This window comes from Nelumbo lutea, chromosome 5, assembly GCF_056320005.1.
Source record: "Nelumbo lutea isolate HS-2025 chromosome 5, American lotus-T2T, whole genome shotgun sequence".
Classification (NCBI taxonomy): Eukaryota; Viridiplantae; Streptophyta; class Magnoliopsida; order Proteales; family Nelumbonaceae; genus Nelumbo; species Nelumbo lutea.
Genome location: NC_142688.1, coordinates 54,309,014 through 54,324,492, shown reverse-complemented (window position 1 = coordinate 54,324,492; position 15,479 = coordinate 54,309,014). Strand labels below are relative to the sequence as shown.

Below are 15,479 nucleotides of genomic sequence, written 5' to 3'. Positions count from 1 at the left end.
GATCAAAGTCTACAGCAATAATAAATTCACTCGTCTACAAGGGTCCCATATATAAAAGCTTACTGAAGAAATTTTTGAGCTAGTGGGGCCAAGGTCCAATGACTAGTGGTGAAAGAACAATGAAAAATTGCATTTTGTACTCAGTCAACAATACCCATTTCCTACGCAGTTTCAAGATTTCTATATATAAGTCATAGATTCACAGTCACAGTATCCAACAAACGCTACAAAATTCCATTTCTTTCTTTATTTCTTCCCTCCTTAGTCTATCTGTACTTGATGTCTTCTCGGCAAAAAATGAAGAAGAGCAAACTAAGTTCACACTAGAAGTTAGAATTTGGAGAACAATATCTCACACATCTTAGCGAGTGCTTGACTTGCTAAGATGAACTGGTACAGGCATGTCATGGGTCCTTTCTACTTTTCTTTTTCTCTTACTTTTCTGTTGTGTTGTGTCAACTCCCAGCAAACCAGATGAAAATCATCACCAGTCTCAACAACATTCTTTTCAAGGAAGTAAACCCAGATCCTTGCTCATGGCAACGGATCACTTGCGCCAACAATAGCTACATAACCCATATTCAGCTTTCTGGTTTGTATCTCTCTACTTCTGATATTCTGAATAGTACATGTCAGATTGATTCACTACAGCCTCTTGATGTTTCCAGCAATTCTCTAAGCTCTATCCCTGAAGAGTTTCTCAAAAATTGTGGAAAGCTTAATAGCTTAAGGGCCTTGAACTTCAGCCATAATCTGTTGTCTGATGTTTTGCCTACCTTTGTTGGTTTTTCTGGGTTGCAGTCCTTGGATTTGTCCTATAATTCATTGCGCGGAGGTATTAGTTCTCAATTAGAAAGGTTGGTCGGACTTAGAAGCTTGAACCTGAGCAGAAACATGTTTACTGGTTCTGTTCCTACCAACCTTGGTAAATCATTTGCTTTGGAAGAATTGCAGCTTTCATTCAATATGTTCAATGGTCATATCCCTGAAGAACTCATGCTTTACAAAAACCTTACTTTACTTGATCTCAGCAGAAATAATCTTTCTGGGCCTGTTACAGAAAGGATAGGGGATCTCTCCAAGTTAAAGACCCTCCTCCTGTCCTCTAATAATCTAGCTGGAGAAATCCCTGGGAATCTTTCTAGAATTGAGACTCTGTCGTGGCTCAATGCAAAACAAAACAAGTTGTCAGGTAAAATTCCTCCTGGAATTTCATGTTATGTGGGGATTTTAGACCTTAGCTTCAATGGATTAAGTGGGTCAATTCCGTCAGACTTTTTGTCCCCTCCAAATTTGCAGTATGCCGATCTATCTCATAATTCATTGGAAGGGCCAATTCCAACTAACATTTCCCGAAGCCTGATCAGATTGCGTCTTGGGACCAATTCTCTCAATGGGAGCATCCCTCCTTCAGCTGATGGACCACTCCTTCAGTTAACCTTTCTTGACCTCGAAAACAATGGATTAAGCGATCAGATTCCTGCTGAACTGGGAAGCTGCAAGAGAATAGCACTGTTGAAGCTCGATAATAATAAGATAACAGGTTATTTGCCAAAAGAGTTGGGTAATCTTTCCAATCTTTAAGTTTTGAATCTACAGTCTAACAAGCTGGCTGGAGAAATTCCTGATCAATTTTCCCAGTTGCAGAACTTGTTAACATTGAATATCAGCCAAAATTCACTGACTGGTTCGATTCCATTGGCAATATCCAGCTTAACGAATCTTACAATTTTGAATTTGAACAACAAGAAGCTCAATGGTTCAATACCTTATTCAATTCTCAACCTGAATTCATTGTTAGAACTCCAGTTGGGAGGCAATAAGCTGAGTGGAAATATTCCAAAGATGCCGAGTAGCTTGCAGATAGCACTCAACCTCAGCAGAAACCTCTTTGAAGGAACTATCCCAGACACTCTCGCTGAACTGTCTAGTTTGGAGGTTTTAGATCTGTCAAATAACAAATTTACTGGTAACATCCCAGGCTCTCTGACCAGAATACTTAGCCTAACAACGCTGTTGCTTTCCAATAATCAGCTATCTGGAAGTGTTCCAAAGTTTCGGCAACAGAACATGATTCTCGAGACAGATGGAAATAAGGATCTAACAAGTCCACCACCACCAGCTCCAACAACCACTTCGACTGTGTATGATAATCTACTTTTCTATTTATGGGTTTTTATTTCATTTGATTTGGGATTTTGGGGAATCCTTGCTCCTCTTTGCCTCAACCGTAACTGGCGCAGAAGATGCTTCAGAACAGTGGATAGATGTATTAACTTCTCTATAGGCAAGTTATCTAGGTCCATATGATGGTTATCTTTTGTTGTTTTTAGTTTTTATTCTTTTTTCTTTTTAAAATCTCTAGATATGGTTCATAAACTTTGGCTGGTAATGGGGCAAATGGATAATTATGTTTTGTACTATTTGGACCGGCCTCAGATTTCTTCTCTTCTTTACGGGAGAGTGTTTTTTTTTCTTTTCTTTTTCTTTTTATATCTAAAGCTATGTATTAATTGGTGCAGAGTTTTTTTTTTCTTTGTTTTTTTTTTTTTTTATCTAAAGCTATTTTTCTCCGTTCCAATTGGGTCTGGTTCACTTCCAAATAGGACTACATTTTCAAAATGACTGAGCGTCATTTTAAAAAATATTATGTGATGGAGAAGTAGGGATCCGATAAAACTGATCATGTGAGGGGGTATTGAAAAATATTCTTCCACTTAGAAGTAAATGAAATTAATAATAAACTAAAAGTATACTTTAATTAAATTTGTTGAGAATTGGGATCACGGAAACTTGGAGAAGAAATTTTGAGGCATGTCTAAAGACACTATCTTTAGAATATTATTTGCCCCCACTTAGTTTTATTGAGTTTGCTGTTAGATTACAGGCAAATCCACTCCCATGATACAACATAGCAGATCGAATAGAGAGAGACAAGAGTGACTCCGAATAAACCTTATGTGAGACAGTAACATATCGAATAGAGAGAGACAAGAGTGATTTTGAAAAGCTTGTGTGCAATTTCTTGATGCATGATCTTTAAATAATTTCTAAAGAGTCATGGAAAAGAGAAATGTGCTAGTTTAGAAAAGACCATTTGAACAGTCACAATTTTGAATGGTGCCTCTTGATTACACCCGATTGAGTCATGACCATTAAAAACATCAATGGTCAGTCTCGGGCCCATGTGTTATTTGACATTATCGAATTCATTTAATCATTTATAGCTTCATTCCAAAAAGAAGCATCTCTAGAGGCCATAGACTAATCATGCGAGCAAAGTGTGCCTCTAAAGTACTTCATTGTGCCACACACACTCACGCGTGCGTGTTGTGTGGTGGCATGCATCCATACTCTCCTCTTATGTTTCTAAGGAGTGTAAATAAACTCCTATTTAAAAACTTAAAACAAGTTTAATAATTCTTCAATGTGGGACAAGCTGAAAACTGGTTTTAGTAAGAGAAAAAAACTATTTTCCAAGATATGTGTGTTTTTTATGTAATTGATTAATCAAACCCCATTGGATTTAATCTTTAATGAGATTAAAATCCAACAATCCCCTATTTTGATTGACTAATTACATAGGCCTCTCTCGATTCAAACTGCTAAGACATAGTTATGCACACAAAATGTGTTCTATATTTGCAAGAATTTCAAGACAAACCGAAGATACCTATACACATAAAAATGTCATATCTTTGCAAGAGTTCAAATTTTGCTCAACATTGTTATGACCCATGTGTTGTTTTCATAGTTTCATGAACAACCACTAGAGTAACCTAAACTCTCATGAGAAACGATACTACTTTTATATTCACATAGGTGAAGTTCCACTATGTGTTCTGTTATTTGACATATTTCAGAACTTTATTAAGAGTTAAACTCAGCATTTCATCATAGTAGACAACACTGTTTATATTGCAATGGGAAGTTTCTCAATGTTAGGGTTAATAATCACATCGCAATAATTTTTTGTTACCAATTAAACCCAATACTGATTTTTCAGGTTAGGTCAAATTACCATTATAGGTGATTAAATAAAGGGTTTTAATCTCATCTCTTTAATTATCGTTCTTACCAATTCTCTAGGCAAATCTTTGATAAGAGGATTAACCAAGTTTTTACTTCACTTCACACATAAGTTATAGTGATTACTTTATCTTGAATTAATTATCTAACAAATTCATGTCTCAGACTTATATGTTTGAACTTACAATTGTAGGTACCACTATAGCCTCTCAATAGAGTTGTTTCACTATCACAGTAAATGAAAATTGAGGGCATATGACTAGGACAAAGTTTTATATCCGATAATAAATTCTTAAGACATTCAACATATTTTCTAGTAGCCACCAAGGTTATGAATTTAGATTCCATGGTTGAATGATATATAAGTTTTTCTCTTGGATGCCCATGAGATTGCAACCCCACCAAGGATGAAAATCTATCTGAAAGTGGATTTGTTATTTCCATTACTGGTAATCTAACTCGCATCAGTGTATCATTCTAATAAACAAAATTCCAAATTCCTTTTGAGGTACCAAAAAACTCTCTCAATTGCCTTCCAATGTTTTACACCAGGACTTCCTGTAAACCTATTAAGTTTATTTACTACATATGCAATAATAGGTCTAGTACAAAGTATAGTATATATCAGACTTCCTATTGCACTTGCACATTTAAGTTGTATAATTACTTTACTAGAAATTTTTACTAGTTTTATATTAGAGTCATATGATGTGTTATATTCTTTAAACCCTAAATGGTTAAATTTCTTAAATATTCTCTCAATATAACGTGATTGGCTTAATGCATAATATTTACTATGCTTTTTAACTTTTATTCCTTATATGGTATCTATTTCTCCTAAATCTTTCATCTTGAAAACAGATGATAAGTTGTTTTTAGTTTCATTTATGCAAAGCATATTAGTATCCACAATAAGCATGTCATTAACAAAAAGACATGCAATCACGCCATAATTTTTAGTAAGCTTTGAGTAAATGCATCTATCAATATTATTGTGCTAAAAACCAAATGCTAGAATACAATAATCAAATTTCTCATTGCCATCGTTTGGGTGTTTGTTTTAAACTATACAATAACTTATTAATTTACAAACTTTCTTCTCATTTTCAAGAAGGACAAATCTTTCTGGTTGTTCCATGTAGATTTCTTCATTTAAATCACCATTTAAGAAAGTGGTTTTAACATCCATTTAATGAATAGATAAGTGATAAATGGATGCGAGTGTTATAAGTGTTTTAATAAAAGTTGTTCTGGCCATTAGCGCATAGGTGTCAAAATAGTCAATCCTTTATTTTTGACTGAATCCTTTGACATCAATCTAGCTTTAAAAGTTTGTATAGTTCCAACAATGTTGTATTTTATTCTAAGCACTTATTTACATTTGGTTGGTTTTGATCTCAAAGGCAAATCCATTAGTACCCATGTATTATTTGACATTATTGAATCAATTTCCTCATTTATAATTTCTTTCTAAAAGACAATATCTCTACAAGTCACGACTTCATTGTAGGTCTTTGAATCATTTTCAATGTTTAATACAATGAGTATCTTATTTAAAATATTTTTCTATCAGGCTCAACAAAGAACACAATTGACTGAGTAGAGATAAAATCAAAACTTAAGTATTTTTTTTATTCTTTGTCTTTGATACACGACTTCTAGGTTTTACTGTAGGTGTTACAGTTATGTCATTTCTGCTTTCAATCTCATTATTACCAATAGCTATTGAGGCTAAGTTTCTCTTCCTGGTTCTGTCATTTTCTATGGATTTAGAACATAGCTTATTTTCAAAGAATTTAACATTTATAGTTTCAATTATTATGTTAGAGTTTAAATCCAGAAGTCTATAGGCCTTGCTATGTTTTGCATATCCAACAAACATACTTATTTTTGCTCAAAGACCTAACTTGTTTCTTTTAGGGTCTGGAATTCTGTAATATGATAAACACTCTCACACTTTTAGGCATGCTAAGTTAGGCTTTCTTATTCATAATTCATATGGACACTTAGTATTGACTGTAGAAACAATCATGATATGTAAATGGCAAGCTGTTAGGAATACTTGCCCCCATAGGTTTAAGGGTGCATTAGCTTTCATTAGCATATAGTTTGTCATTTCTGTAAGTGTTCTGTTTTCCTTTTGGCTAAGCCATTCTGTTGAGGGGTATAGTGTATGGAGCATCGATATACTATTTCAAATTCTTCAGAGAAAATTAAACTCATTCTTAAAGTACTCAACACCCCTATCACTTCTAAGTATTTTATTTTATTTTTCTAATTGATTTTCAACTTCAATTTTGTATAGCTTAAACATGTCAAATGCTTTATCCTTAGTTCTCATAATGTAGTTATAGGTGTATCTTGAAAAATCATAAATAAAAGTTATGAAATATCTTTTAACCTCGTATAGTTAATACACCATTGTGTTCACAAATGTTGGAAAGAATTAGTTCTAGAAGTTGAGAATTTCTCTCAACACTTGGAAAATGTTTTTTAGCCATTTTAGATTTTACACATATATCACATTTATCATTTAATTCGTTACTATAAGTAATTAAACCAAATTTACTCATTTCTTTATGGATATATAAAATTCAAATGTGCTAATGTATCATTCCATAAAGAGAAAGAATCAACAATATAAACAGAACATTTTTTCTTCATTAATACTTAATTTGAATATACCATTACAATCAAATTCCTTTCCAACAAACATTGCATTTTTAAACAAGATTAGTTTATCGAATTCAAAGACAATTTTGAATCATCTCTTATAGACAAGATTTGTTAAGACCAAATTCTTTCTAATGTTAGGAACTTGGAGAACATTAAAAAGAATCAATGTTTTTTCGAAGGTGAAGTTCAATTCCATATTGTCTCTTCCAACAACTTTGTCACATGCTTTGTTTTCTATTTGTACCCCCTGGCCATCAATCACTTATTCATTCGTTTTGAACAAGGGCTTGTCCTTGTAGACATAGACTATGATGCTTAAATCAAACCAACATCTAGAAGATGACTCCACCATATTTAATTCAATGATCATGGCCACTAGATTGTTTTCCACCATATTTGCAAATTTGATTCCATCTTTTCGATGTTAGCAGATTTGGACATAGTACATCTTCTTTCCACAAGCATAGTATGATTCTTTCTTATTGTTGCTCTTTTTAAAATTTTTGTCATTCTTCTTTACTTGTAATGCATGATTAGTCTTCTTTGATCATTTCTTATTGTTGTTGGGTTATAGGCAAATCCATTTTTAGTATACAATAGGCAGATCCATTTGAGTGAGTCTGCAACCAACAAAGTTAAAAAGACTCTGAAGAAACCTTTTGTGAGACCGTATCAGATCGAACAGAGATAGAGGCAAGAGTGATTTTCGAAAAGCTTGTGTGAAATTGTTTGATTCACGCTCCTTAAATAATTTTTAAAAAGTCATGAAGAAGACGAATGTACTAATTTAGAAAATGCTCTTTGAATAGTCACAATTTCAAATATTATGAATATTAAAAAGTAATTAACAGTAATTAATGATGGTTAATTTTGAATGCATTTCTTGTTCACACCTGATTGACCATAATAATTGAAAAGAATGCGCATTGCATGGTAGCAAGTAGTGTCAATGTACTGGTTTCGGATTAGACTCCGTTTGATCAAAAGTGTTATGGACAGATTTGGATGATCAAATTGATATGGAGACGGACCGGTCCGAAAATGAATCATCCATTCATAGAATGGATGGAAAGTTGACGAGGCCAAAATTTCGAACGAGCCCGCTGGCCTGTTCATTTTCGTTTGAAGTTTGAACGTTGAAGGCTCGAAGCCTAGAAACTTTCGAACGCTAGTTCGGCGCCTCCATCACTCCATCTCAAAGTCTCACAGGCGGTATTTCGTTTGAAGCTTCGAACGAACTCTGGTAGCATTTTCCTCTCTCCGACGATCTTCCTCTCCCCCTTAAGCTGCACACCTCCCACCTCTCCATCTATGCACTCCACCATCGTCGTCTCCGCCACAAGCGCCTGACACGCCACCGATAGGCTGGCCTCCATCTCTCTTCTGACCATCGGCCCTTGTTTCTGAGTTCTAGGTCGTAGGCTCGTAGGCTGTGAGGTGTCTTCCAGAGAATTGATACACTAATTACCGCAGCAGGCTGATCATCTAACTCTTTCCTGATTTCCGATGAAGCTACGGGCATCATAGACAAGGCATCGAGAGAAGAGAGAGAGAGAAAATCTTTGGCTCTCACATTGCTACGTGGTGATTGGCATGGCGAGGGACAAGCGATGCCACTGTGATATCTCGGTTCCTGCATTTATACTCGTCTATCCTCCTAGGTCAGGCAAGGGCAGGACTCAGGAGGCTCGACAGTCGGCAAGGAAAGAGTCCATCCTTTTCCCCTCTGCATGCCTCGAGCAATGATCGATAGACGCTAGTGGGGGCTTAAGCACATGATCTTGTACAACTGGCACATGCCATAACTACTACAGGACAAATTAGGTTCAACCAAAGTAAAGAGAAAAAGTAATCTGTTTATGTGACGCGTTACCATTGCCGCCAATTATCCCACACAACGGCTACATGCTAAAAAGTACGATTCCCCATATCTCTCTCCCCTTCTTTTTGTTGCTTTCGAGACCCTTTTATTTCCTTCTCTTTTTTTTGTTTCCAGTTTTTCGGTTTTTCTTCCCAAACGCATCCCCACTGCCCAGCACCAACGGTGCATGGTCAATTGGTCCATGGCCCATGATCCCGCCGGAGCCCATTATCCCAATTTCGTGCCACGCTCCCCCTCGGCCTAGCATGCTGTTTGCATTTTCTAAAAGTTAAAATACTTTGGCGTTGACGAGGGAAAACATTTAATTTGGACCAGATTAGGTCCAATCCGGCCCATTTGCATTTCAATTGGATTGGACTGGGTCTGATTCGTATGGAGTTTAGACCAAATTTGGTATAGTTCATTTATAAATGGACCAATATTGGTCAGCTGGTTCTTACTTTTCATTGTTCACTGCCGCTGAAATTTCTCCTCTCTTGCTCAAACGGACAGAGGTCACCCAGAAATTTCTCCCTTCTAGCACAAAGGGATCTTTCCCCTTCTCAAACGAAAATTCTCTGCAAGGTTCACTCTGGAAAGAGAACCTTTGTCGAACATTAAAGACTTTGCGCGGGAGAATAAATATTTTGCCTCCCCATGTTAGACCAGTTCGTTGTAAAATCCACCAAATATATTAGTATAGACCGCCGTGTCAACTATTAAAACCAATGTTAAATATCCTTATAGTGGCGGTCACATAGACCGTCGGCTCTAAACCACCGGGTTAGACTATTTTTCTTGTAGAGTTTGAACACTAATGAAAACCCCAGTTTTTTTTTCAGAAAATTGAAAACCCCAATTGAAGGTGTAGGTATTTTTTTTATTTCTATTAACAAATGGCAGTCTCTAGGCTTCTTCCATGAAACTACAAGTTGGTAAGGTGAACATTAAATCATAAAACCTAACGCATGGAGCATAAGGTGGGCAATGGATTTTGATCCAATAACATAAGAGCATTCTGCTCGAGTCCAAATAAAGAGTACATATCAAAGAGACTATATGCATCCAATGTTCAAGACAATTGAAACTTTCTATGGAGATTTGGATAGTGGAGTATATTCAATATTTAGATAGTTGCCTTGATAATGATGAAGGAAATCTCCAAGTTCCGTGTTGTCATTCTCTTGGAATTCGGAAAGCTTCACCCATAGATGTTAGTCTTGTCCTTTAGGGAGCATTTGGTATAAGTAACTTTCAACTGATTATCAGTAACAAAAATAAACAAGAAAAAAAAAAGTAACTTTGTTTTCCCATTTCCCATTCATAAAGTAGCTTTTGATAAAGTAAATCAGCCAAGAGCCTAGTGAATAAAGTTATCCAATTAGCAAATAATCACTAAACTTTAATATAAATATGATACATCCACTTTTATCCTTTGAGTAATGCTATTTTCACACTTACATGTATAGTCGTGTATGGACTACTGCTTACGTGTTTATTTCTAATTGGGTGTACCGGCCCATGAATTATTATCATTCATTTGATGCAAAAAGCAAGACGTCAACGATTTTTTGTTGTCAAAATTGCAAAGCCAATGACTTGTGAGCGATTTTGACCATTTATTAATGATAATGTGCAATTTAGATGCTCCTACTTGCAGGGCAGTTTGGACGTCGGTCACTTAATTGGCGGGTTGAACCGCAAAAGAAGAGATGCTCAGAGGATCTGGGGTGGCTGATCCGTTGTGGTCGCTCCAATGCTTAAATCAATGAATGTCATTTATATAAGATGGAACATAAATAAAATACTATTTTATTTTAGATAACATGAAACAATTTTATGTCGTAAACTAATATCTGTTGCCTTTTATCAGAAATGATACATCGACAATTTGCTAAATTGTTGGATGACAACAAACTTAAGAAACCTAATTATGTTGATGGGTACCGTAACCTTAATCTGGTCCTTACGTTCGAGAAATTGGACAAGGTTGCCAAGAACCCAGCTCCGGAACGTCCGGATGACAGGGCTTCTAAAGCACGTAGGAGAGAATATCAGGAATGAGAAGAGAAGAATTCTTTGGCTCGTTGTTACATTGTAGCATCTTTAGATAATGCTATCCGGAGACAATTCGATAATATTGAAGTTTGTAAAGACATTCTGGATAGTCTAAAGACTATGTATAAAGAGCATAATCGTTTTGCCAAATAGAATGCCCTCAAACTGTTGATGACCATGAGGATGCCTGAGTGCCAACCGATTCATGACCACGTCATGCAGATGATGGGGTACATTAACGAACTATAGGCACTTGGGTCCCAACTCGACAATGACACAAAGACTGATGCCACATTCTAAACTCTCTGTCTCATTCTTTCAATCAGTTTGTCATGAACTACAATATGAACAAGCTAAAAGTTAACTTTCAAGAACTCAACAATATGTTGCAGATGGCTGAAAAACTGATCAATAAGGATAAGCCGGTAGACGTGCTTGTTGAAGGTGGAAAATCGGGCAAAAGAAAGAGGAAGGGCAAGAAGAGGTCTCAAAAGAAAGCAGGCAAGTCGAAAAGGCAGAAGAAAGACAAATCATCTGATGAGTGTCACTTCTGCAAGCAGATTGGACACTAGAAGAGGAACTGTCCTCAATATATGGAACCCAAGAACAAAGAAGGTAATTTCGAATCTCTTGTCATAGTGACCAATTTGTTTGTCACTTTTGCATCCTAGTGTATTGACTCTGGGGCTTCTATTCATGCATGTAATACATTGCGGGGGTTCAGAGAAAGCAAAATGTTGAATGACGATAAGGTAATTCTTTACATAGGGACTTCTACAACAGTTGTAGCTATATCTATAGGAATTATAGATCTAATTTTCAGAGAAGGAATTGTAACTCTTAAAGATTGTCTTTATGTGTTGTTACTAGAAGAAATTTGATTTCAGTTTCAAAATTGTGTAAGGATGGTTATTTTGTTTTATTTAGTGATAAGATTACTATTAAATTGAAAAACAAATTCCTTACTTATTGAGAACTTGGGAATGGTCTCTATGTCCCCTGTCTGTCTCTAGAAATGAACATAACTGAAACTATGTTGAAAATAATCCCCAAGAAAATATCATGTGATACGGTTAATCCCATGTGCCTATGGCATTATCGACTTGGTTATATTAACATAGATCGTATCACAAGATTGGTAAAGGATAATCCTTTAGATTTTCTAACTATAGAAGATCTTCCAACTTGTGAGCTTTGCCTTTAGGGTAAGATGATGAAGCGACCATTTATAGGTAAGTCTGAAAGATTTACGGGAACACTTGACCTGATACATACTGATGTATGTGGTTCCATGAATGTTAGGACATACAACCAGCATTGTTATTTCATAACTTTCACTGATGATTATTCTCTGTACGACATGTACATAATGAGACATAAGTCTGAATCCTTTGAAAATTTCAAGGAGTTTAGAGAAGAAGTCGAGAAATAGTTGGAGAGACACATCAAAACCCTTTGATCAAATTGAGGAGGTGAATATCTCTCTGACAAATTCAAGGACTACCTTAAGGACAATGGGATTATATCATAGTTGTCTCCTCCTACTACACCACAATTAAATGTTGTGTTAGAGAGGAGAAACCAGACTCTATTAGATATGGTCCAATCACTTCTCGTCCATTCAGAACTACCTATATCCTTTTGGAGACATGCATTGGTGACTGTTATATACGTGTTGAACCGGGTTCAAACCAAATCCATTCCAAAGACTACCTATGAGCTATATACGTGCTGAACTGGGTTCAAACCAAATACCTTTTCTATGACTCTAGAAAGCAAAAAACGTTTTGTAATCCAAATCCCTACTTCTTAGAAGAAGATTACATCTTGGATTATCGTCAGGAAATTATTCTTGATAAGGAGAGCTTAGAAGTAGTCGGAGATGCCCCACAAGTTCTAGATAATGCCCAACTTAGAAGATCTACCCGGGTATCTAGGCCTCTAGTTCGTTACGACTTTGATCAAGAAAGTTACTTGATGGAAGTCAGGAACAGTGAGGAAGATCCTGTGACTTATGCGGAAGCTATGTTGGACATAGATTCCTTGAAGTGGGTAGATGCCATGAAAGTTGAGATGAAATCAATGAAAACCAACAGAGTTTGGACTCTCGTAGACCCACTCTTTGGGGTGAAAGCAATTTGTTGCAAATGGATCTATAAGAGGAAGAAGGGCCCTGGTGGAAAGGTTGAGACCTATAAAGCTTGTCTTGCAGCGAAATGGTACACTCAGAAACAGGAAGTCGATTATGAGGAAACCTTTTCGCTTGTGGCCATACTTAAATCCATACAAATCCTGCTAATTGTAGTAACACACTATGATTATGAGATTTTGAATATGGATGTCAAAACCGTGTTCCTGAATAGAGATCTTACTGAAGATATATCTATATGCAACAATTGCAATGATTTATTGCAGTTGATCAAGAACACATGGTGTGTAAACTGAATAGATCCATCTATGGATTAAAGCAAATTTCTAGAAGTTGGAACATCCGATTTGACTCTATGGCCAAATAGTTTAACTTTGAGCAGAATACCAGATGAACCCTATGTTTATAGGAAATCAATGGGAGATAAGGTTACGTTCCTTGTTCTGTACGTAGACGACATTCTATTCATTAGGAATGATGTACGAATGTTGACTACGGTGAAGATATGGCTTTCACAGTAATTTTCCATGAAAGACCCTAGGGAAGTCTCCTACATCTTGGGACTTTGACTCTATAGAGATAGATCGAAGATAATAATAAGATTACCCCAATCTACTTACATTGACAAGATTGTCAATAGATACAACATGGAGAACTCTAAGAAAGGATTTATCTCTTTCAAACATGGAGCCACTTTCTCCAAGGATATATTTCCTAAAACTCACAAGGAAATTGAGGGCATGAGAGAGGTTCCCTATGCCTCTACCGTACGGAGCATCATGTATGCCATGTTGTGCACTCGGCTAGACATTGCTCAGGCTATGAGTGTAGTAAGTAGATATTAGTTTAACCCAGGACAGGAGCATTGGACTATTGTGAAAAGCATACTCAAATACCTTCGAAGGATAAAATAGTTTTGTCTTGTCTTCGATGGTAGTTCACTATAGATCATCGGGTATACTGATGTCAACTTCCAGTCAGACCCAGATGATAGAAAGTCTACATTTGGTTACATCTTTACAATGGGGTCCTATGCAGTTAGCTAGAAAAACAACAAACAAGGGTCCACAACAAATTCCACAACTAAGGTTGAATACATTGCTGCAAGTAAAACTGCCAAAGAAGCTGTGTGAATGAAAAAATTCATTCATGAATTATGAGTAGTTCCATCTAGCACATCACTCATTCCACTATTATGTGACAACACTAGAGCCATTGCTCAGGCTAAGGAGGCAAGAGCCCACTCAAAGTCAAAGCACATCGAGAGGAAGTATCATGTACTTTAGGAGATTGTTGGTAGAGGGGACGTTCAGATTCAGAAGGTAGCATCAGCGGAGAATGTGACAGACCCATTGACTAAGCCACTTATACAGAAAGTGTTTGAGAAACACATAGACAATATGAGATTCAGGCTTGTACCAGATTGGACCTAAGTGCAAGTGGGAGCTGTTAGACAGTGTATGCACTTAGCTCCAATTAGATTGATGAACTGATACATTTATTGTAAATGAATAAAAGTACATAATTTTTTCATGCTATAATTGGTTTATTTGTTTAATTACCCTTAAACTAGACACTTGTGAGTCTCATGTTAGTTTAGGACATTCTTAGCCATTGGACAGACTTGGGGAAGTTTATCCTTCTAAGGCTGACACTGATGTGTTTTCAAGAAGGTTGGGGTGACTTGTCTCAACTGATAGGGTTGGACCCAAAGCACACGTAGTGTGTGTTTGTTCGAAACACTGAATTCGAACCATTTTCTAGTTATGCCCTAGACCTTGATACTGGTGGGCAAAACTGAAAAGTTACACCTAACCCCTAGACTCGATTATGGTACTGCATTGGGTGTCGGATTGGGTTATCTTTGATATGCCAATCAATGAAATCCTTTAGGGGTCAAAACTTCAGCATGTTGGGATAGTCTGAGAATTCACTCGAGTGGGTGATCATAGTGACATGATCATTCCCTTTGTCAAACAAAGTGAATGATTGGGACTGCGCTCTTTGATGGAAACCAAAATTGTTGGCAATTGATTTCAACCGTGTTTGAGATTTGTTTTGCAAAATATACTTATATGATAATATATATATATATATATATATATATTATGTTTTAAGAAAAAAAATGTTTGCAAATGGTTTTAATTTCTGAGAGCTAAGGGAGAGGTCTTCCCTGTCAGGCAGTGTTTGATCATTAAGGGCTGAGAGGTTAAGTGTAAGAGACCATTTAGGGCTATTTACCTGATGGGTTATATCCTACTTAAGTCCATTATCCTTGAGCCTTCATAAGATGACTGGACTCAAGGATCATTGAATGTAAATGTTGGGCCCATTAAGAACCCAACTGATGGACTTAGGGTTCACTATGCTTGACAATGAACTCAGCTAGGCTTTTTCATAAATGTTACGCCGATCCCATATTGGTTTATGTAGGGTCATTGTTGGGGTCCCATGCCATACAAAGTGAACCAAATGGGCCAGTAACTACCTAGGGACGTGAGCCACTTGCTTAAGGGGCCTAAAGCCTAAGATTAATTGGATTAATTAAGTGGTCACATGACAACTTAAGCGGTCATGTGACTTAGGCAAATATGGGTTTGGATAAGGGTATGGATCAACCATTAGGATAAGATGATAAGTCTTATACACTTAAAGAGTCCAAATCCAAATAAAGATTTGGATTAGAAACCTCCTAATTCAATTAGG

The 15,479-nt window shown here is 36.4% G+C and overlaps 1 protein-coding gene across 1 annotated transcript; it reads left to right on the top strand.

The window, feature by feature from the left end:
• The first annotated feature begins 218 nt into the window (after positions 1-218).
• On the top strand, positions 219-2,469 carry LOC148852477 (uncharacterized). Its single transcript, XM_088946927.1, has one exon. The coding sequence runs from the start codon at positions 475-477 to the stop codon at positions 1,582-1,584; it is 1,110 nt and encodes a 369-aa protein (XP_088803053.1). The 5' UTR covers positions 219-474; the 3' UTR covers positions 1,585-2,469.
• The last annotated feature ends 13,010 nt before the right edge of the window (positions 2,470-15,479 follow it).